General features: G+C 35.2%; 1 protein-coding gene and 2 long non-coding RNA genes across 3 annotated transcripts; 1 reads left to right on the forward strand and 2 right to left on the reverse strand.

Annotated features, from left to right (window-relative positions):
• Window positions 1-7,680: 7,680 nt before the first annotated feature.
• LOC107901624 (probable WRKY transcription factor 40) lies at window positions 7,681-9,055 on the reverse strand. The gene is given in 5 exon segments (NM_001326907.1): window positions 7,681-8,058; window positions 8,185-8,301; window positions 8,398-8,736; window positions 8,826-8,876; window positions 8,980-9,055. Coding segments are annotated over 5 exon segments (939 nt in total). The 5' UTR covers window positions 9,052-9,055; the 3' UTR covers window positions 7,681-7,698.
• Window positions 9,056-11,936: 2,881 nt separating this feature from the next.
• Window positions 11,937-13,155, forward strand: LOC121218330 (uncharacterized). Its single transcript, XR_005914567.1, has 2 exons — window positions 11,937-12,218; window positions 12,555-13,155. It is a non-coding gene; the product is annotated as an uncharacterized lncRNA (long non-coding RNA).
• Window positions 13,072-13,813, reverse strand: LOC107901625 (uncharacterized). The gene is made up of 2 exons (XR_005914566.1): window positions 13,661-13,813; window positions 13,072-13,353 (listed from the first exon to the last, which is right to left on the reverse strand). It is a non-coding gene; the product is annotated as an uncharacterized lncRNA (long non-coding RNA).
• Between the last annotated feature and the right edge of the window lie 9,432 nt (window positions 13,814-23,245).

Raw genomic sequence — 23,245 nt, forward strand, 5'->3', positions numbered from 1 at the left:
CTTTGGCATTTCAAGCCCAATTGAAAAGGTTCATGAGGATTTTGTGGGCAAGTTGGCAAATGAAGGAGCAGTATTACCGCAACATTTTGGAGAAATTATGGAAAATTGTGGGAAAGGGCCTCAAATCACGAGTGGTTTTCAATTAAATGCTATTTGCATTTTAACCCAAATTTTTGACAGTCCAATATAAATGAAGGTTACTTTAAATTCAAATTTGCTGGGCCCTACGAAGCATTTGATAGCTTTTTTTAAGGAAATTTTTGGATCGAATGCTAATTGCCCTTTAAAGGAAGGTGATTCAGTGATTTCTGAAACCAGAGTTTTAACTTCAAAAATATATGGCTCAATTGGTAAGGTAGGGTCCTTAATAAAACAATAAGGGATCGTGGGGAACGATTTAAGTCTATTAAAAGCACCAAAGTTCCTTTTTTGGATACGATGAATTATATGGTAGAGCTCATTAATTCTCAAATTGAAACCGGAAGTATCCCGATAAATGTTAGTGAGGAGCTCAATAAGTTCCTTAAACATTTGTGTATTTAAAACAGTGTTTTAAAGTGAAATATAATTTTTTACAAAAAAAAATAGGGCACACATAGCCGTGTGACCAAGTAGTGTAAATCTTTGAGCTTGTGCTGCTCTAAAATTGACCAATTTTTAATACTCACACGACCGTGTGGCTAGCTCGTGTAACTCTCTGAGGTCATGTGGGCCAAAATTGAAGGAATTTTTTTACAATTTTTAAAATTTTACACCTTAGTCCCTGCATAAAAAATTTCAATTTCTTTCCAATCTAAAACACTAATTTCAGTGTAAAAGACATTCAAACACATATGCATTACCATACAACATTAATTTATAAAAACTTCATTTAAATCCTACAAAAATTACAAAGTTTGTAGCAGAACCCAACATATTCAAAATCCTTAACTTAAAAAAATATGTACATGCCATTTCTTCACCAAAACATAATACCTACTTTCCTGAGCTTGAGGATATGATGAGATGAATAGCTAACAACTCCAATCAAACTCGTCAAATCTAACTGTACATACGCGTTGAAAATAAACACGTTAAGCCAGTGAAGGCTTAGTAAGCACTATAAGATAAAAGAATATAACATATGTATAAAATATTCCAAATTTATATCAAGCTTCCATACATGGACATCATTATAATAAGAAATTTATTTCTACCAACTTACTTACCTTAAACAATTTACATGCTTACCTTAATACTTTAAATACTCATATTACTTGCATTTCACACATTTGCCCACAATAGACTATTTAGAACAATTCAGGATATACGGATCAAGTACAGAGGTGCAACTATATGCACAAGTAAACAGAGAGCACCAAGATGCTAATGCAGATAGCACAAACGTACTAGAAAACAGAGAGTGCACTGAGGATCCTTAATGGCATGCCACTAATATCCTAATATTTCTAATTCTGTTTACTTGGGCATAAAAGCTGAATTTCACATCTTTATATTCTTCACATAAGTATTTTAAAAAATATTTCACATGTTTCCATCTTTCACAATTTAGTCCCCATTTCACAAATCACAAATATCACACCTTTTTCACACATATATTTCTTTCACAACATCATTACAACAAATATACCATTTCATATTCTTCACCTATAATAATTTCATAATTCAACCCTTTATTTAATATCTATAACTAAATATATATATTTAATTTACATTTCTATCCTAAGTAATTTCATATTATTACATAAGCATTTAAAGAAAATAAAATAAAATCTTGTAGTACTTACAACAAAAGTTAAAATGAAGTATTTTTCTTCTCTTCTTATTCATTGGCCTTCTCTTTTCCTTTTCCTTCAATTGGGTTTTCAATCTTCTTTTTTTCTTAAATACATAACAAATCACATAATATTATCAAGTTAAAACCAAAACTAAATAACTTTTCCCATGCTATTTAACGAAATTAACATGTATGTTATGAAAGATTTTATCTTTTCTTACCTTGAATACTTGAGATTACAACTAAACCCTAACTTTCTCTCCTCTTTAACTCCTCTATGGAAGCTCTCCTCATAAAACTAAGGTATCTACTAGCTTTATCTAATGTTTTTACTTAAGAAACATCAAAGAAATGGAAGGTTTTGAGCTTGGTTTGTTCAACAATGGTGGAAGAACTTAATTAGGATAAAAACAAAAGTTTGGAGAAGATGAGATGAGAGTGACGGTGGCTTATTGAATAAGAAAGACGATGTTATCATCTTTTTCTCATCTTTCTACACTATTTTTCAAAAAAAAACCTCTTCATTTTAAATTAAAATGGTTAAATTGCTAATAAGTCCTCTAGCCATCCATCATTTCACTTTGGCCTTAATCACTATGTCTAAGAAAATATCTACTTGGCTAATTACCATTTTATCCTTTTTCATCTTTCATAATGCCTATGACTCATATTTTTACTAAGTAAATTTCCTATTAGTCCTTCCATGTTTTTCCACCTTTTCCATATATTCTCATAACTTCCTAATTTCCTACTTTTGCCACAATGATTTCTATACTCCTTCAATTTAGTCAAAACTTCTATTTAAAATTTTCCTATCTAAGGAGTATTTTCTAATTTCCTATTAGGTCTAAATGCTTTCTAATTTAATACTCAAAATTCCTATTTGTTCTACTTCAAGAATTTTGCACTAATTCCTGACTTGATCCATCACTGTACCTAATTCCGAGTTAAAATGCAAATGTCACATATTATGTATTTTTTTGGTCGAAAAAGGAACATTGTATTAATAAAACACTAAAATAGAGTTCGATATATTACTACCCCGATCGCATCATCTAAAAAAAGACAACACAAACAGTCCGGGGGATTAGAACATAGAAAGAAAAAAAACACAATATTCATCTAATGATAAAAACAAATGAAAATTATTGCCCAAACAAGCTAATGCATCCGTAGACTTGTTTCCTTCCTGAAAGACATGTCTTCAGCAGCTAGAATTCATAGAATGGATGAGCGTCCTCTACTCATCAATCAGAGGAGATAATAAAGTATTTCAGTTACTAGGGAAATGCATAAAGGAAAGCACAATACTAGCATCTACTTCAATCTCAATATTTAAAAAGTTATGGTCATGAGCAAGAGAGAGTCCATCTCGCAAATCTGAAAGCCCTTTAAGCTTTCGAAGGGGGATAGGGTAGAAAATTCACAAGCATTAATAAGAACTCTATGAACAAATCTGTTGATAGACTAATTCATGAAACGTCAATAACTATCAAATAGTAATTAAGTCATTCATCATAAAGACAAATGATTTGTGACCACGTTTACTTTTAATCTATAATGTAATGACAATGATAGGATATCATTTACCCATTTCTTGGTCGATAAATTCCATTATTGTGAATGATGCTACATATTATAGAAGTCATATACCCAACGCAACAGCTTTCGGTTCTTTATCTATTTGAACTCAGGCTTTTACTTACATTAAAGTATATAAGTCATGCATATATAGTTCATCTCCACTCGGGATTAAGGTATCCAACACAGGTCACAGCATTTCCTCGTAAAAATCATCCCTTGGAGGAGATTGTAACACCTCTAACTCGTATCCATCGCCAGACTAGGGTTAAGAGGCATTACTGAACAATTCACATCATCATACAAACATTTCATATACATTGATCATCTATCATCATATCACATTCATTCATAATCACATTATCCCTTAAATAGGTCTACGAGATCTAAAACATGCTTTTAAGAAAGTTCAGGACAAAACTGGTTTCACATAAAAATTTTCGAAACTTTAAGAATTTTCTAAGTAACAAACGTCTCACGCCCATGTGAACAGCCACGTGGATGAATATAGGCCATTTGCAAGGCCCATTCTCCAACCATAAGGGTTAACCCTACACAAGTACATTCCAATTATAAGGCCATCTACATATCAAACCTTACACTATAAACAAGCCAAATCTCATGGCTCAATACATTTCAAACATGTAGGCACCAATAGCCAAAATCACTTATACACTTAACAAACCAACTAGCCTATACATGCCATATAACCAAAATTACAAACCTTTTAAGTACCGAAACCATAGCTGGGTAGTGTGATGGGATCTCCGACGATTTCCAACCCGAGCGAGCCTTTGGAACACTATAAACATAGAAAAATAACATAAAGTAAGCTATAAAGCTTAGTAAGTTGATATGTAAATAATAAGCAATCTGTTAACCTACTTTTACCAATCCTCACAACATGTTCTCAAGATAATACAATCAAAATTGCACTTAATTCCACTATTTACTCATGTTTACATCAAGCTGTCTACTCGAGTCATGGTCACTAAATTATTTATACCTTGCGCTACGGAACTCCAAATTAAGATCCGCTTGATTTTTCTGAAACTAGACTCACATATCTTCTTACCATAAAATTTTCAGAATTTTTGGTTTAGCCAATAAGTACAGTTAATTCTTCAAAGTCATCCCTATTATGTTGTCTGACAGTTCTGACACTTCTTCTCTAAAAATTAATTATCTCTTAGTACGAGATTCAGATGATATTCCTGTTTGTTTCTCTTGAAAATAGACTCATTAAGAATTTTAATCATATAAATTCTAACCCATAATTCTTTTTATGCAATTTTTAATTATTTTCCAAATTTAAAACAGGGGATTCTAAAATCATTCTAACCTTTATCTCACAAAAATTCAAATATCTCATAATACAAGATTCTTTTGCTTACACCGTTTCTTCTATGTGAAACTAGACTCAATAAGCTTTAATTTCATGTCTTATTCAACCTCTAATGCGATTCCCACAATTTTTAGTATTTTTCACAGTTATACAACTGCTGCTGTCCAAAACTGTTTTATTGCAAATTTTACTCTTTAATGGTTTTTTTCATACATTTCATAAAATTTCGTTTCCAGTTCCATACGTCCTCATAGCACATATCATATTTCATCTATACAATTCACATAGATCATATTTCATTTCATTCTCAATCATATAATCATTTACATAGCTAACCTTAGCTTTCACAAGTTTAATCAATTTAATTCTCATATAACATTCAATTCATACTTCCATATAGCCAAATGAGCACATTTTGGTATACAACATATTTAAACACATACCTTTCTCATTTCATATACATGATACAGTATGAACTCACCAATTCACTTTCATTTGATTCTCACATAGGTTTTGTACGTACCTGTCTTGCTTAACTTGATCGTACTTTCATTCTCAACTTTCACTTACTTGTTGATTTCTGTCACGAATACCTTGCTTTCGTTGTACCATCACTTATAACCATGTTTCATCCACTTTTCCCATTGAACCATTTAGAATACTAAAGGATACTCGGGGATCTCGTACACATAGTACCGTAACAATGCCATATCCCATATATAGTTTTACATGTAATCTCGTATCGATGCCAATAGCCCAGCCATGGTCTTACACGAAATCACATATCGATGTCAATGTCCCAGACATGGTCTTACATGAATTCTCATATCGATGCCATATCCCAAATATGGTCTTACACGTAATCTCGGTAACCCTAATGTCATGACATTTTTATCCTATCTATTCCTAAGGTTCAACCGGGACTTTTACTTTGTCGAATCTCCGTCGAACATTTCCAAATCATTGTAATCACAATTAAATTCAATATTTAAGCATTCACCATAATTATCTCAATTAAGCATTTAAACATGTATAATTTAATGCTTATTAAACATACAAACTAACCTTATTCGCTGAAACGACAAATTAGGTTGACTAATCTGATACTTGTTTTCCTCCGTTCTAGATCTAAATCTCGTTTATCTCAATCTATATAATATCAAATTTTACTTATTTAATCATCATTTCATTTAATTTAGCACAATTTACACATTTTGGCAAAATTACAATTTTGTCCCTATTATTTCACATTTTTGCAATTTAGTCCTTATCACATAACATCACAATTTCATGAAATTAAACACAAACCCAAGCTAGCCGAATTTTCCATATCTTACTATCAGCTCATATTTTCAATTGATTTCACATTTTAACTAAATTTCCACATTTCACAATTTAGTCCAAAATTGACATTTTTCTCAAAAATCACTTTATAAAAGATGAAAATCTAACATCAAATATTCATAATCTATCATAAATCATCAATTTACTCAAGCATTCAACAATGGAAACATGTTAAAATCTTTAACAGTTTCGAATTCAGAGGCACAGGCTAGCTAGATTATGAAGCAACGATCTCAAAAACGTAAAAATCATTAAAAACGAGTTAAGAATTCATACCTAATTAAAGGGGTTAAGGTTGCCGAATGTTGAACATAAAAATGGTTTATTCCTCTTTAAGTTTTGGCTGGAAATGGTGAAAAGATGATGATGTCTTGTTTTTATTTTATTTAACTTATCATTAATTACTTATTTACCCTTTTACCCTTTAAAAACATTAATAATAACACCAATTGTCAATCCACTATAATCCACTATCTCATAAATGAGATATTTACTACATAAAGACCTTCACGTTTAAGTTCTATAGCTATTTGATTCATTTAGCTTATAGAACGTAACTTTTACGCTTTACGCGATTTAGTCATTTTTACCGAATTAAACACTTAAACGGTAAAATTTCTTAACGAAAATTTCACACAATAATTTTATCATGCTATAAACCATAATAAAATAATAAAATAAATATTTTGACTTTAGATTTGTAGTCCCAAAATCACTATTCCGATTTAACTAAAACCGGGCTGTTACAGAAATCCCTGACCACCAACAGAGGCTCGTCCCTGAACCCTCATCGCAACCTCTCTCCCTTTCAATTCAAGTCGTTGAATGGCCTTCATGCAACCTTAACCTTATTATGTAATACTATATTATTAAAGTACTTGAGAGATCCTGTATTATAAAAGTTAGATCAAATTAGGCCCTTTATTATTAAATGGATTAATATAGTCCTTATATTATTAAAAAGAATCAAATAAGTCCATACTGTAATAGAATTAACATTTACTGTATAAAAAATATCTTGGAAATTATTATATTTCAATTGCAATTTAATACTGAACAATAGATTTTATTTACAAAACCATAAAACTTTAAAAATATTAACTCTATTAAACAGTAAAAGATATTTTTTAAATATTAAATGTTAATTGTATTTTAATTTGACATTATTTCATTCTTTTTAATAGTATAATGACTAAATTAATCTATTTAATAATAGATGAGCTAATTTAATCTGGTCCTATAATTGAAAGACTTCTAAAGTATATTCACATTAAAAATTATATTAAGTTGTCTAATAAAAAAATATAGAATATAGGACATTAAATAAGAATAATATAATTTTTAAAATATTAATATTAAAATAAAATTGAATTAATCATTTAGAAATAAACCAAAATTTAAGTACACATGAGATGGGATCGAATATGAATAAAAATAAAATGTAGAAAAATGATAGATACATTTCCGGCCATCGACAGCTTTGAAAAGTAATTCTTGTGGTGCTAAGTTACTTTGACACAGAGTTACCTTGTTTTTTCTTCTCTGACAAATACATTCAGTAATATACTATTTACATCATTCGATACTCTTCTGCCATTGAACCTACAAAAAAGACTCAAATTTTCTCCACTTTTCTATCCTATTTTCCGGTCTACACAGCTCCTCCTGAAATGGCTGCAGCAAGGGCTGCCGTGAAATTGGGGTCTCTGCTCAAAGAAGCCGCCATTTGATGAACTAAAATCTGTTGGATTGCTGGTGCATCGATTTGTAGGGCTGCCCTTTCGGTTTCATCGCCGCCCAAACCAGGTTGAAGCAGCTCCAGTGTTACAGTGGGAGCTGAAGCTTTGGTTGGGGCAGATGAAACAGGACCCGAACCAGTGTTGGAACTAGGGGTGTTGTTGTTGGAGCTTAAAGATATTTCAGCGGGTGGAGAATGGTGGTGCTCATGGTGGTTGTGCTCTCCTTCATATGTTGCCACCAAGATAGATGGGTCTTCAGCACTTCTTTGCACCTGCAAAACCATCCATCAATACCCAAAAAACAAAAATTAGAAACAAATAATGCTCTTGGATCCAGGCCGAAGCCAAAAAATTACTTTAAAAACAAAAATTGCTCTTGGAGAGGAAGCAACACTCACCTTTTTCTTGACCGGACAACTTGGGGCAAAAGAGCACTTGAAGTATGCTCTGGGACAGGGGTTATCTCTTGTGACTTTTTGACCATATTTTCGCCATTGATATCCATCCCTTACTATCTGTAACATCATACAACAACATTAAATTTGGCTCAGTTTCGAGTTCGAATCATTTCGGGTCTCAGTAATAGGAAATTTGAACTCCGAGTAACCTACCAGGCTATTATCAGAAGGATTTGTGCGGACTTGAACCCTGGAAACCTTAGGTTTAATGCAGTCCTTGGGAGTTTTAGGTGAGCCATCATCACTAGAGCTGGTCTCAGTGTTTCCACTAAATCCAATCATGTTGGCACCATAATCCTCACATTCAGCTTTTCTCTTCTTTGATGATGATGTTGTTGCAGCAGCAGCAGTTTCAATTTCAGGGTTCTTGTTGACAAATTCCATGAATTGGTGCTGCAAAGAGTAATACTGTTCGCATAGAACTGTTAGCATCTTAGTTAGCTTCTTGTTCTCGGCGCTGACCCGATTCAATTCCTCCACCAACACTCCACTCTGTTAAAAAAATTAGTAACATTCAGCTCTAAACAACATATACAAGCAGAAATAGTTGTAATTATGATTTTAGTCCTTTTGAAACTCACCTCATATTTAACTGGTGCCGACTCGACCACATCTCCCTCAAATTCTCGTTTCTGGTTCAAGAAGTTGAAAAACTTTCTTTGTAAGTCCCAACAATCGAAAACCAGGGGGAAAATAGCTTTAAAAACCAATAGGAAAAAGAAAACCCAAACTCACCATAGCTTTGTTGGTGCGAAAACAAGGGTTGATGTTGAGATCCAAAGTAGTATCCACCCAAGCTGGTTCCATTACTGAACGTATTGTAGTACTATATGAACAAAACAAAAGCAAACAAGAAACAGGGACTCAGAGATGAAAAGCCGGGGAAAAGCAAAGGGTTATTAAGGAAAGCAAGTGGAAGGTGCGGATGAAATAGGCTTCTCTTAAACAATAGTATTCATAAATACATCCCACTTGGAGTCTTAGCTTGAAAAAGTGGTCTATAATCCGACGAACAAGATGTTTGAAAATAAGAAAAAGGAGGAAAGAGGAAAGTCATGCGCGTCGGTACGAAAATGTTGAAATTCAGTGGGAATTTTCAAAGTCAAGCCTCCCACCCACCAATGGCAGTTAGATATATGGGATACAAACTAAAAACCAAGGTTTCTTCATGTTGACCGTAATTTTATCTGCTCCACTTTCTGCCCTTCGCCCACCTCCTCTGCCGACCTTTCCACGTTCTTTCCTTGTCTTATATTCAAAGGATTAATTTCATTTGAAGTCCTCAAACTTCTAAACCTTTTCATTGAGTTTTAAAAGGTATCGATATTGTATCAATTAGATCCTTTTTTCAGCTTAGCTATTAACTCTGACATTAAATGCTAGCTCAAATTGAACATGAACAGTTCTGAATCTGACATGTTAAAAAATACATTTCTTATATTTTAACATGTTATATCTAAGTTGTTTATGTGATAAGTACACAGGTGAGTATAATTTGATCCATGTGTTTTAAATAAGTTCCACATTATATCCAAAACGACATTTAATACTTATATTGATGATTAAGTTGATAGAATAACCTGATTGATACAATACTAATACTTTAATGACACAATTAGAATATTTGGTAGTTTATGACCAAGTTATAAGCTAGGCAATAGTTTGTGGATATTTGGTAGAATTAACCCAATATTTAATAGGGTTAATTACCTCATATAACTACCCTTAATCTCACATTTCAAAACATTCTTTCTAAATCCTGAAAGTATCGATATCGTTACAATTAAGTCATTTCATCTGGGCATTAAATACTAGCTCGACACATATTTAAAAGCATAGATCAAATTTTAAAAACTCTTGTACCTATTAATAGTGTCAAAACCATTTTTTATTTGAATTTGAAAAAAACGGGATCGACTTTTAAAATGAAAACGGAAATGGGAGTCGCCACCGATCCTTTATTGAGGTGTGATCGGCTCACCTTGAAAATGATTTTGGTTTGCGAAATTTGAGAAAACAGGTTCGGGAGTTGGTTACGCACGAGGAAGGGTTAGCACCCTCGTAACGCCTAAAATTGGTACCGAATCGATTGTTTAATGTCTTAGTGTCGAAATTTTGAAAAGATTTTAAAATACGATCCTTCGAAAAAAATTCGAGTAAAATGAATTGGATGATAAGACTCGTTTATTTCAAAGAAATAAATTATCGCACTCAGTAAGTTAGAGTGTAATATTTCAAATCTTCAAAGTTAAATTTATTTCTTGACCTTAAAAACCTATGCATTTTGAGAAGGATATCAGATTATTTGGGTCAAATGAGAAAACCAAAACCCAATAAGTTAGGGTTCGATTTCACAAAATTCCTAAATATCGAACATTGCCTTTATTTTTATTTGTTAGAAAAATCCTCGTCTCGAGAACAATATGTCATATCCAATACGTTAGGACACAACGCATCAGATTCCCAAGAATGAGTTTTTATTTTGGAATTTCTATGTTCAAATTGAAAAAGGGGTATTCGACTATTTAAAATCAAAAAGGAGAATTGAAGCCCAGTAAGTTAGGGCACAATCCTCTCGAGAATTTTTAAACACCAAGCTTTGTAGGAATTTTGAAATAAAACAATTATAATGCTTTAATGAAATGCAATTTTTACAAACAATATAATAAAATATCAATATACAAATCAAATGGTGAATAGCAAGCTAAATTTACAATTTGGAGCAACCAAACATATAATACATCAACATTAATAATCAAATAAACTAATAATCAATCTTACAAATACCGAAATGAGAATAATTAATATAAAGATAATTTAATCACAAGTAAACCACTTAAAATAATTGAAATGAATAAAAAAATTTGAAAACAAAAATAAAATTTTGTAAATTACAAGTTATGATGCATTTTATAAACATGTACATGTATTAAAATAATTCCATATAAACTATATATATAAATGTAATAATCACGAGATATCATGGTGAAAATAAAATTTGGGACTATATTCTAAAATACACTATTGAGAAATATAAAGTAATATATCAAATTCTAAAAATATATTAGGTGTGATAAAATAAATAATAATGTATCAAATTTAAAAAAGGAGTATATGTAAAGAATTTAAAATCGATGTCAATGAATTTAAAACATATTGATAATAATTAGTAAGAATAAAGTCTTATATTTTAGAAATCATATTAATAATAAGTTTAAAAATATTAAGTCAATGTTAAAATAATATTAATAATTAAAATAACAATAAATTTTTTAATAAACATACAATAGTTTCAAAATATTAGTATATAATAAATTTAAAATACAAAATACAACCTAAAATAATAACTTTATTACATTTTAAAATAATATAATAATAATTTAAAATACTAACAAAAATAAATATTATAAAGAATATTAGATATTATAATACATGAAATAGAATTAATCATAATTTAAAAACATTAAATTTTAAAAAAAAATAAATCAGTATTTAATTAAAACCTGTTTCCAAAATTGAAGGACTAAATCCGCAATTAAACACAAACTTCGAAATAATCCCAAACAATAACAAAAATGGCACCGTTTGAACTTGGATTTAAATGAAAACAAAAACAAATATGCGATACAAATTAAAAAAGGAAGAAAACTGAATCGAACAACTCCCAAATGAAGAAGGGCTCATAGTGCAAATAGACCATAGGGCATAAGCGCGCGGATCCTTCCCTCGGGTCGGGTCACCGCGCGGATCTGGTCCACGAAACAACGCCGTTTCAAAGCCACCGTGTTGGCTCCAAACGACAACGTTTTATCTTCGTGTTTAAAGGCTAAAAAAACCTAAAAATTTTCTTCACTTTTCCAGAAACCTAAAAGAAACAGATGGCCTCTGTGCCGTTTTGACGATTCGTCGTCTAGGAGCCCCGAACCTCACTTCAACTCCGATGGCTGCGGAGAGAGCAAGGACTCGGCTACCAGGTATGTTTGCTATCCCTTTTTATTATTATTTCATATATGTATGTGTGATAATGAAGAACAGATTGAAGAAAACAAGAAAAAAAAATGAAAACAAACTTTGAGATTCACCTTTTTTAAAAACGATCTCTTTTTTTTCTTTCTTTTTTGTATTTCAATATCTCTGTAAAAGAGAATCCTCTACAGTGTTTTTTTAATCGGCATTATATCCGAATCGAATAGAAGAGAAAAAATAAAATACCAAAAAAAAGAATAAAATACATATCCTTTTCTCTACTATTTTTTCTATTTTATATTTTCGTTGCTCTTGTTGGTGTTGTTTGTCTGTTTGCTGCGCAGGTACGGGCGTACGACGCCAGCTGGGCGTGGAGGCGGTGGTGCACGTGTGAGGGCAAAGCTTAATTGCGGCGCTGGAGGCTCACCATTACTGCTAAGGTTTTCGGTGTTTGGGGGGCAGTTGGGCCATGATAGTTGGGCTAGATGGGTTTGTAATTTGGGCCTGGTGTTGGGTAATGCAATTAGGTAATGGGTTAGGTTTATGTTAAAATGGTTTGGGCCGAATTGGGCCCTATCAGGCCTGTTGTAATAGACTGTGTGCATTTTAAAATTTGGTTTTATTTTCATTTATAAAATTGGGTTTATTTAGGTTTGCGGGCCAGGGCAAAAATGGGCTCTTACAAATAGGATAATTAAACATCATCACCTCCTTTGGTTATTAGTGTAATAGCATAAGCAAAAAATTTATTTAGTCTATATGTTTTAACATGAGGAAAAACTAATATAATGAATGGGTGAACCTTGTTTATCTATCTGTAACAGGCCCAAGTTGCCCGGGGCATATTTAAAAGGCCAAAAATTCAAAAAGGAAATATTAGAGTCAGTCCAAAAGGGTCCATTTACAAATTGGCCCAAACCAGTTACCAAAATAATACAAAGGCCCGAAATACAAACTAAACCCAATATAACTAGTCCAAATCAGCCTAGCCCAGACCCGATTACAATAGGATGGGAAGCCCTAGCGTTAGCCCCAACCAGCGCCGCAACAGACATCCCCTCGCACGTAGCACCGCTCGCACGAGCCTCGTACGCGTGCCTTCGCCTCCGTACATGCCACATCCGCAACCTCTGCACACAGTACCTGCAAGAGACGCACAAAGCGCAACAGAAACAGACCACAAAACGAAAAGAGGCAGAAATCGTCAGAGAAAAGTAAAAAATAAGAAAATAAAAGAAAAATAGAAAAAAATTGTCTTGATTTTTATTTTATTTTATTTTCGGGTTATAAAAACCCCAAGTTGTATCATTTTCAAAAAGGGAGGAAATCAGAATATAAAAAAAATAACAAAAAAAGAGGTAGATATTTCTCTCTTCTTTCGATTTTGTTGCGTTCTTCCTTTCGATTCTCTTAGTGATAAACTAAATAGGAGTTTAAGTTTCGAGTTTACCTGCCTCGATGACCCAGCCGTCGTTCTGGGTGGTGTCGCGGCCACCGGAAGAACCATGAATGGTTCTAACCCGAGAACGGCGCAAAAGGGGAGAGGGGAAAACTACTATTCTATCTGTTTTTTTTGAAGAAGATCTGATTAGTTTTTAGGTTTTTTTTACCTTTTATTTTTGTTTCTCAGGGGACGTCTAAACGGCGCCGTTTGGAGTCTGATCTGTGGCTCCGAAACGACGCCGTACTGACCTACATTGACCTTCAACCCGATAACCCGACCTAGTGGGCGAAGGATCCGCGCGTTTTAAAGCCAAACGGGCTATTTACGCTTTGGGTCCCTCTACTTTTCTGGCGTGTTTCAATCCGGTTCTTCTATCTATTTTTAAATCTAATCTTTTATTTCATTTTCTTTTCGATTTAGTCCGCTGTGAAGTGCTGCGATTTGGGGAAGCGGAGTATTTCCCAATCGACCCCCTATATAATTCGCACACTGCAGTAGGGCCCTCCATTTTATCTAAATCTCATTTATTTCCTGATATTTTGATTTTGTTTGTGATTTAATCCTTCTTGTTATTATATTTTTAGAAGCTTATTGTCATTTGTTGTTACATTTTCTTTATATATTTGTTTTCACATATAAATCATCTAACGTCTTTATAGAAAATTAATTTTAAATAATAAAGCTTTATGTTTTTATATACATGCGCATATAACATGATTTCCATTCTTTTAGAATAAGCATACACATATAATGATGTATTATCATTTGCGAATGACGCTTTTTCTTCCTTTATTTTATTTTATATTTTTCATGTAAAAAGAAAAAAACCTTATTCCTATAAAACACTTGTGGTTTTAATTTATTTATTTAACTTTTATGTATCATCACTATGTATATACTATTATTTTACTAAGTTTTACTTGTATAGATTAGAATGCATGTACTGATTTCAAGTTGTTTGCTTATATTTCACTACGTATTTTATTTGATTTCTTTTATATATGTCCTTACCAAATTGTTTTAAATGCTTGTATTATTGGTTGTTGTCTCTTTTTTTTGACTCGTTTATAGATTACGAATCGATGGGCTGTTTAATTTTGAATGTGGATGTTTGTATGATTATTAAAGTTAATGTTTGTATTCACCTATTGTTGGTTTAATTGTTGCTAATTTAAGTTTAAATTTTTATTTATCTTCTACGATATGTGTATCATTGTTTAATTACATTCTTTCGTAAGAGTTGTTTTATATTAAAGATTTATAATTGTCTTATTTCATGTTTCCTTTAAAAAAGGGGATGTGGCGTTCATAAGTCCTCGAAAGAATCGTGCCTTAACTTACTAGGCTTCGATTCTTCTCGATGAACTTAGGTAATCAAGCATCCATTTTTTTTAAAAAAAAAGAGAAAATCATTCAATTATTAAAATAAAATTCTTAAGATTTCAAAATGTTACATCCTAACTTACTGGATATGACGTTTTGTTATCTCGATTTTAAAATAAAGGCAATGTTTGATGTTTAAGAATTTCAGAAAATTGATCCCTAACTTATTGGGTTCGGATTTCCTGATCAACTTAAATAAATCAAATATCCTTCTTTAGATACCTGATTTTCTAAAAAGGGGGTACACATTTAATTCCAAAAATCGAATTGCTGCACCCTAACTCACTGAGCGTAGCAATTTATTTTCTCCAAAATGATTCCATCTTATTATTCATTTTTTTGTTCATGCAAATTTAAACTTCAAAGATCATATTTGTAAAATCTTTCCAAATTCTTGACACTAAGACATTAAACAATCAATTCGGTACCAATTTTGGGCGTTGCGAGGGTGCTAATCCTTCCTCGTGCGTAACCGACTCCCGGACCTGTTTTCTTAAAGTTTGTAGACCCTAAAAATTATTTTTAAAGTGACCCGATCACACCTCAATAAAATATCGGTGGCGACTCCCCATTTCTTATTTTCAAAAAGTCGATCCCCGTTTTTTAACTTACAAAAAAGCTGTCGACAACTTGGCGACTCCGCTGGGGAAGATTCAGAGAGTCAGGCAGTAAAATTGATTGTTTTTGTCTTATTTTCGAAATTCAAAAATTTGATTTTTGGATCTTCTCTTTGCATATGTTTGTATGATTATTGTGTTTTATAACTTGTCATCATATTGCATAAGGACTTTTTAGTCTTGCCTTTTTTTAAGTGAGAGTGAGAAGCTACTCCTTCGTGAGGTTTTCACCTCCGTGCAGGATAGTGGATCACTTTCGGAGTACATCCGTACCTATGTCTTCGTGAGATTTTCATCTCCGTGCAGCCATAGGAAAATGTATTCCCCTGAACCGAACTTGGTCTGTATGAGTCTGTAACGGGTGAAGACTGAGGAATCTGCTGGTTCAGGTACCTTGAATTTAAAGCCAAACCGCATATAGATAGCCTAGGAGTCCAGCTTAGGTATAATTCCCCCAAACTCTAGGGATTGCTCTTGTAAATGCTTGTTTCTCTTAAATTTGTTGCCAATTGTGTTGATATGTTATACTGACTTATGGTGTTTATTTGTTATGTTTGCATGTCATTACATATTCAAAAGAGTGTCGATTCAAGTTCGATTGTTAAATTAGGAAGTTTGTCATGGAAAACGACTTTCTTGATAAGGTGGAAGACAATGCCATGGTCCGTATATGGTCAGAGAATGTGCAACTGGAAAAGGGAGACAGTCTAGCTAAAGATTATGTGTCAGAGCTGTGGGACTATACTCGTATTAGCGTGACACAAAATAGCCTGCAGGAGCTCAGAGAAATATGAGATAAGTGGAATGATGAGACTAGGCAGTTGTTTTATTCTAGTTATGGAGATTTGCCGTATTTGCTTGATGTCAAGGTAGATGAGCAATTGTTTCGGGCCCTTGCTCAATATTCGAACCCGGCATATAGTTGTTTCACTTTTGGCAAAGTAGATTTGGTACCTACGGTGGAGGAATATACGGCCTTACTACACTGTCCAAGGCTTCAAGTGGATAAAGCATATTCTAGAGCCGCGTATGTCCCGGCATTTTGGAATAAATTGATGAATATTACTGGCATGAGCGAGCAGTGGATTACGGCCAGGATCAAACAGAAAGGGGAGTGTAAATGTATTCCATGGAAAAATTTGCGAGACTTGATTATAGCGCATCCGGATGGGAAAAAGAAGGTCGACGTGTTTGCTTTGAGTATCTACGGGTTAGTGATCTTTCCTAGAGCATTGGGGCATGTTGACGAGGCGGTTTCGGATCTCTTTGATCGATTGAGTAAAGGGGTCATGCCTGTTCCGGCGATTTTAGCTGAAACGTTTAGATCTATGAATGCGTGTAGGCGAGCTGGAGAGGGCAGATTCATAGGTTGTGCACAATTGTTGTTAGCCTGGTTTCATAGTCATTTCTGGAAGGTCGAAAAAATTTCGTATCGGGTTTTCTGTGGGCATTACTTCCCGTTAAAAGAGATAGTGGCTACGCCAAGAAGGGACGACATATCAGAAGAAAATTGGATAGCAATCCTGCAAAATCTTTAAGATGATGATGTGGAATGGAGAGCTCCCTGGTTGATTCCTGATGAAATCCTTTACCGTTGTGGAAGCTTTGACTGGGTCCCGTTGCTAGGGATTTAGGGGGCCATCGGGTATGCACCTTTGTTGGTCCTAAGGCAATACAATTCGAGACAGTTTGTGCCGGCAACGCAAGGTTTAGCTCAATGTGAGTTCTCGTACCGCGGAGACAATTACAAGAGAAGGGTGAAAGAAATTTCTCAGGCTTGGAATCAGGTTCATAGGATGAAAAGACTAACTGTGGGTCCAATGGCAACTCCAGAGTACGGAGAATGGCGAAGCAAGAGAATTAATGATAACATCCCAGAGTTAAACTTGGAGGATGCCCGATCAATGGAGGAATATTTACAAATTGTCCCATCAGAATTGGAGATTATAAAGCAAGACTTCGAAAAGATGAATTCAGAACTTGAAAGGAAAATAGAGCGTTTGGAAGAAGAGAAGATGCATTTGAGGCTGGACGTGGATGTCCAAAAGTTAGAGGCCGAAACATTGAAGAAAGGGAAGAATAAAGTGGAAGAAGACCTGGATAGCTTAAAGACAAACTACAAAAAGTTAAGGGTATCAATGAGAACCGCGGGGCTAGGAAAGACTTCAGAACAATGGCGACGGGAAATCCAAGAGGAAAGAAACAAGGCTGAAGGATGGGAAAAGAAATACCAAGAGACTCAGGTACAAAACCAGGCCCTGGAGAGGAATTTGTTAGAAAGTCGGAGCATGACAAATGAATTAAAGGCACGAATAGTCAAACTTGAAAGGTCTCTTCACCGTTACTGAAATCGTAATACCGCGATGGAATTAAGAGCAAGCTTGAACAAGATTAAGGAAACAAAGAAAAGAGTGGAAGAGTTAGAGGCGATCCTACAGGATTGTGAGGCGCGGATTACATTTTTCGAAGCAAATGAGGAACGTCAGAAAGAACAGCTCCATTACTATCAAAGCCAAGTTAGAGACAGAGATCACGTCATGGGAGAAGCTGTGACCCAGATTCAGGAGGTAGCCGATTACTTGCAGACCCTGGTGATACAGGCTGATACTTTGAGCGTAAAGTACGAGCTGGAATCAGACCGGGGAAGAGAGCTTGCTTCGCTGCTTAAAAGGATTAAAATTCTGAGCATTAGGGAAAAATTGTATATGTAATTTATCTTATGTAAAGAATGCTGTTATCCAAATGAAGCTTTCTAAATGAAATTGAATTAGAATCGATGTCTTTTTTCCATTTATGCATTGCATCACATTGAATCATATGCATTAAAATCCATTAAAAGACCCTAATTGGTTAAAATTATTACAGTTAACCTGGAAACCGATAAAAGCTCACCCATTAAGCATCAATATGGTACTCGACGGAAAACTAAGGAAATGGACCAAAGACTGGAAAAACTGGAACAAATGCAGCGGGATATGCAAGAACGATTACAAACACAAATGCAAGAGCGACTAGATAAAATTCAAGAGGACATGATGGAAAAGTTGATCAAAGCTCAAAAGGATTCCATGGCTGAATTGACCCATCTATTGACGAAAGGAGTAGATAAAGGAAATGGCCCTATGGCTGATCATGGAGAGGGTAGCGAGGATCCGTTGTATCCTCCTGGTTTCACTCCACCAAATGCACGAACCCAAATTGAAATGTGCCCAAGAGGACCGTCTGTCACAATTATGCCACAACAACTACAAACCGGTGCCACAATTTTTCAAGGACGATCGAGTTTTAACCAGGGAGAAAACCCAATCAATCCCACTATCCCAGATTTTGATGAAGCAGCTGAAGAAGGTAAAGCGAGCACGGAATTGACAAAACAGTGGGAGGATAGGTATAGGTGGTTGGAAGAAAAGTTCAAAGCCTTGGAAAGTGCTGATAGTAATCAGGAAATTGACGCTAAAGATCTAAGCTTGGTCCCAGATTTGGTACTACCTCCTAAATTTAAGATGCCTGAATTTGAGAAATATAACGGAACTAGTTGCCCCGAGGCCCACATCACTATGTTTTGTAGAAGGATGACTGGCTACGTCAATAACGATCAGTTATTAATCCACTGTTTTCAAGACAGTTTAGTAGGGGCAGCGTCTAAATGGTACAATCACTTGAGTCGTACCAAGATCAGTTCCTGGAGGGACCTAGCACAGGCGTTCATGAAGCAGTACAACCATGTGACGGATTTGACCCCCGATAAAATTACGCTACAAAGCATGGAGAAGAAACCAAATGAGAGTTTCAGACAGTACGCTCAAAGATGGAGGGAAGTTGCCATCCAAGTCCAACCACCGCTCTTAGAAAGAGAAACCACAATGCTCTTTATCTATACCTTAAAAGCCCCATTCATCACGCACATGCTAGGAAGTGCAACCAAAAGTTTCTTAGATATAGTAATGAATGGTGAAAGATTGAGAATGCCATCAGAAATGGGAAAATAGAAGCAGGAGAGAGCAACAAAAAGCCAGCCTCGAGAAGGAAAGAAAGTGAAGTAAATAATGTAGATGCATACAACAAGTCAATCACGGTGAACCAGCCGAGGAAGGTGAATGTTGGTCAACAGGGTTCAACGAGACAATAATCTGGTAGGAGACAAGGTACGGAGAAGCCCCAGTTCACACCAATTCTGATGTCATACAGAGAGCTATATCAGAATTTGTTTAACGCACACGTAGTTTCACCCCATTACTTGACCCCTTTGCAGCCCCCGTATCCCAAGTGGTACGATGCGAGCGCCCAATGTGACTACCATGCCGGAATTATAGGGCACTCAATAGAAAATTGCACTGCTTTTAAGAAGCTGGTCGAAAAGTTTATTAGCATGGGTGTTGTCAAGTTTGATGACTCATCTAACACAGAAAATCCGCTTCCCAATCATACTGATAAGGGAGTGAACATGATGAGCGAAAGTTGGGGGGAAAAGGTCAAGAATGACATCGCTGAAGTAAAAACTCCGTTGAAGTGGGTTTGGAGACAAATGGTGATGAGAGGGTTGGTTATTTCAAATTCTGAAGGAAGATGTGAAGCTGAAAACTTTTGTGAATTCCACCATGAGGTAGGACATGAAATTCAAGAGTGTGAGGGATTCAGGGATTTGGTCCAGAGCATGATGGACAACAAGGAGATGAGGTTTTATGAAAAAGTAGAGGGTAAAGGAAATATTTGCGCATCCGAGTTGGAAGAAAAGACTACGGGGACGAATCATCCTGTGGTCATCATTTCACGCCCTTAGAACAATGGGTTTAGTGTCCATACAACACCAAAAATCGTAATCTAGAAACCATCAAATTTTCCATACAAGAATGAGAAAATGGTACCGTGGAATTATGGATGTAACGTGACAATCTTGGGAAAAGAAGCAGAAAGAAATCAAGAAGTAGGTTCTTATACACGCAATGGGAAACGATATGATGCTCAGGCAGAACCGTCAAGAGAAGAGAATTGGAAGAAAGAGCAGAAGAAAGGAAAGGCCGTTAAAGTTGAGTCATTGGTTAATGAGCTGGTGAAAGAAGAGGAGACGAATGAATTTTTTAAGTTTTTAAAACACAGCGAATATAGCATTTTGGAACAGTTACGCAAACAGCCAGCCCGCATTTCAATATTGGCCTTGCTCCTAAGTTCAGAATCGCACCGAAACGCACTATTAAAAGTACTAAATGAAACATATGTGGCGGAGGATATTTCGGTGAACAAGCTGGATCGGCTGGCTAATAATATAAATGCTGACAATTTTATATTCTTCAGCGATGACGAAATACCATTGGGAGGAAGAGGTTCCACTAAAGCTCTGCACGTCACTGCCCGATGCAATGGGCGCATACTCCCGGGGATCCTGATTGATAACGGATCTACACTGAACGTATTACCTTTATCTACTCTCAGTCGGCTACCGGTAGACAGTTCCCACATGAAAACGAGCCAGAGCATAGTAAGGGCATTTGATGGAACGGAAAAGAACGTTATGGGGAGAATTGAGGTACCATTAAAGATTGGCCCAATTACTTATGATGTGGACTTCTTGGTGATGGATATTAAGCCTTCCTACAATTGTTTATTGGGAAGGCCATGGATACACTCAGCTGGGGCAGTACCTTCATCGCTACACCAGAAGGTGAAGATAGTGTCAGAGGATCGGGTGATCACCAAAAATACCGAGGAAGAGATCATAGCAATAGTAACTGGCGATGCACCTTACGTGGAGATTGATGATGAGGCAGTAGAATGCTCCTTTTGGTCTTTAGAATTCGTGAACGCAATGTTCATTGCTGAAGGAAGCAGAGTTCCGGTACCGAAAATATCCAAGACCACTGAAATGGTGTTGCAATTGATGATTGGAAGAGGGGCTGCACCCGAAAAATGATTGGGTAAGTATCTTCAAGGAAAGATTGAAGCACCGATGCTAAGGGAAAAGTTTGACAGTTATGGCTTAGGATACAAGCCAGACGTAAAGCAGAAGAAGAAAGAGGTGGAAAAAAGACAAGAGAGAAGAAGGGCACGTTTAAGCGGAAAAGAGGTCAAGTGGGAGCCTATGTCCTTTCCCCACATATTCACATCTTTTGTATCGGGTGGATTTATTCATCCTGAACGTGGGGTGCCCCGAAGTGAAGACATTGGAGAAATGTTGAAAAATGTACATATCAATGCTACAGAAACATCTGAGAAAAGGGCCTTGCTGGAGATCAGTCCTTGCGAACCTGGAAGCGAGCTAAACAACTGGACTGTGGAAGAAATCCCTGTAGTCTTTAGGGCTTATTCAGAGTAATGCTCAAAACATTCTAGTTGTCTTAGCCTGGAAATGACAGGAAATCTTTTGTGAAAATGGCTTGAGCCTGAACATCGTTATTCTAATAAAATACATCTTTACATTCATATTCGAGCAATTATTCTTTTTCTTTTTATACAAATAAGCACTTTCTAATTGATTGTCCTGCAAATAATTCTTTCATTTATAACTTTATTGAACAAATAATCATTCATAAATTCATATATTCTTGGTATATTCTTTGATATGCCCTCATAGGTCCTCAGATATCAACGACATGAATGATGTTGTTTCAAACACGGAGCTTTTTTTTGAACAAGACATGTGTTTAGAGGGATCTCCCGACTTTGAAGATGATGAAGACTGTGGTATATCTCCAGACTTGTCGAGAATGGTAGAACAAGAGGATGAGCAGATCCTACCTTATAGGGAACCATTAGAAATCGTGAGCCTAGAAGAGGGAAAGGAGGTGAAAATTGGAACTGAAATCGCCGCAAAGACAAAGCAAGACCTCATTGAATTGCTGCGAGAATTCAAAGATGTTTTCGCATGGTCATACCAAGATATGCCCGGGCTAAGCACTAGCATTGTGGTACATCTTCTGCCCATAAAAGAAGATTGTAAATCAGTTCAGCAGAAGCTCAGGAGGATGAGACCTGATGTTGTGCTAAAAATAAAAGAAGAGGTCAAAAGGCAGTTCGATGCTGGGTTCTTACAGGAGATCAAATATTCGGATTGGGTAGCCAACATCGTCTCCGTTCCCAAGAAAGATGGAAAGGTACGGATGTGCATGGATTATAGGGATTTAAATAAGGCTAGTCCGAAAGATAATTTTTTGTTGCCTCACATTGATACCTTGGTAGACAACGCGGCGGGATACTCATTATTCTCTTTCATGGATGGCTTTTCTGGATACAATCAAATAAAAATGCACCCTAAATATATGGGAAAGACAACATTCATTACATTATGGGGAACATTTTGCTACAAAGTGATGCCTTTCGGATTAAAGAATGCGGGAACAACATATCAAAGGGCTATGGTGACCTTGTTTCATGACATGATGCATAAGGAGGTCGAAGTCTATGTTGATATATGATTGCCAAATCTAGAACTGAAGAAGAACATGTCCAAGTCTTGAAGAGATTATTCTTGAGATTAAGGAAATTTCAGCTCAGACTTAACCCTGCAAAATGCACGTTTGGAGCCAGATCAGGGAAGTTATTAGGCTTCATAGTTAGTAAGAAGGGGATTGAGGTAGACCCTGACAAAGTAAAAGCA

This window comes from Gossypium hirsutum, chromosome D06 (assembly GCF_007990345.1).
Source record: "Gossypium hirsutum isolate 1008001.06 chromosome D06, Gossypium_hirsutum_v2.1, whole genome shotgun sequence".
NCBI classification, from domain to species: domain Eukaryota; kingdom Viridiplantae; phylum Streptophyta; class Magnoliopsida; order Malvales; family Malvaceae; genus Gossypium; species Gossypium hirsutum.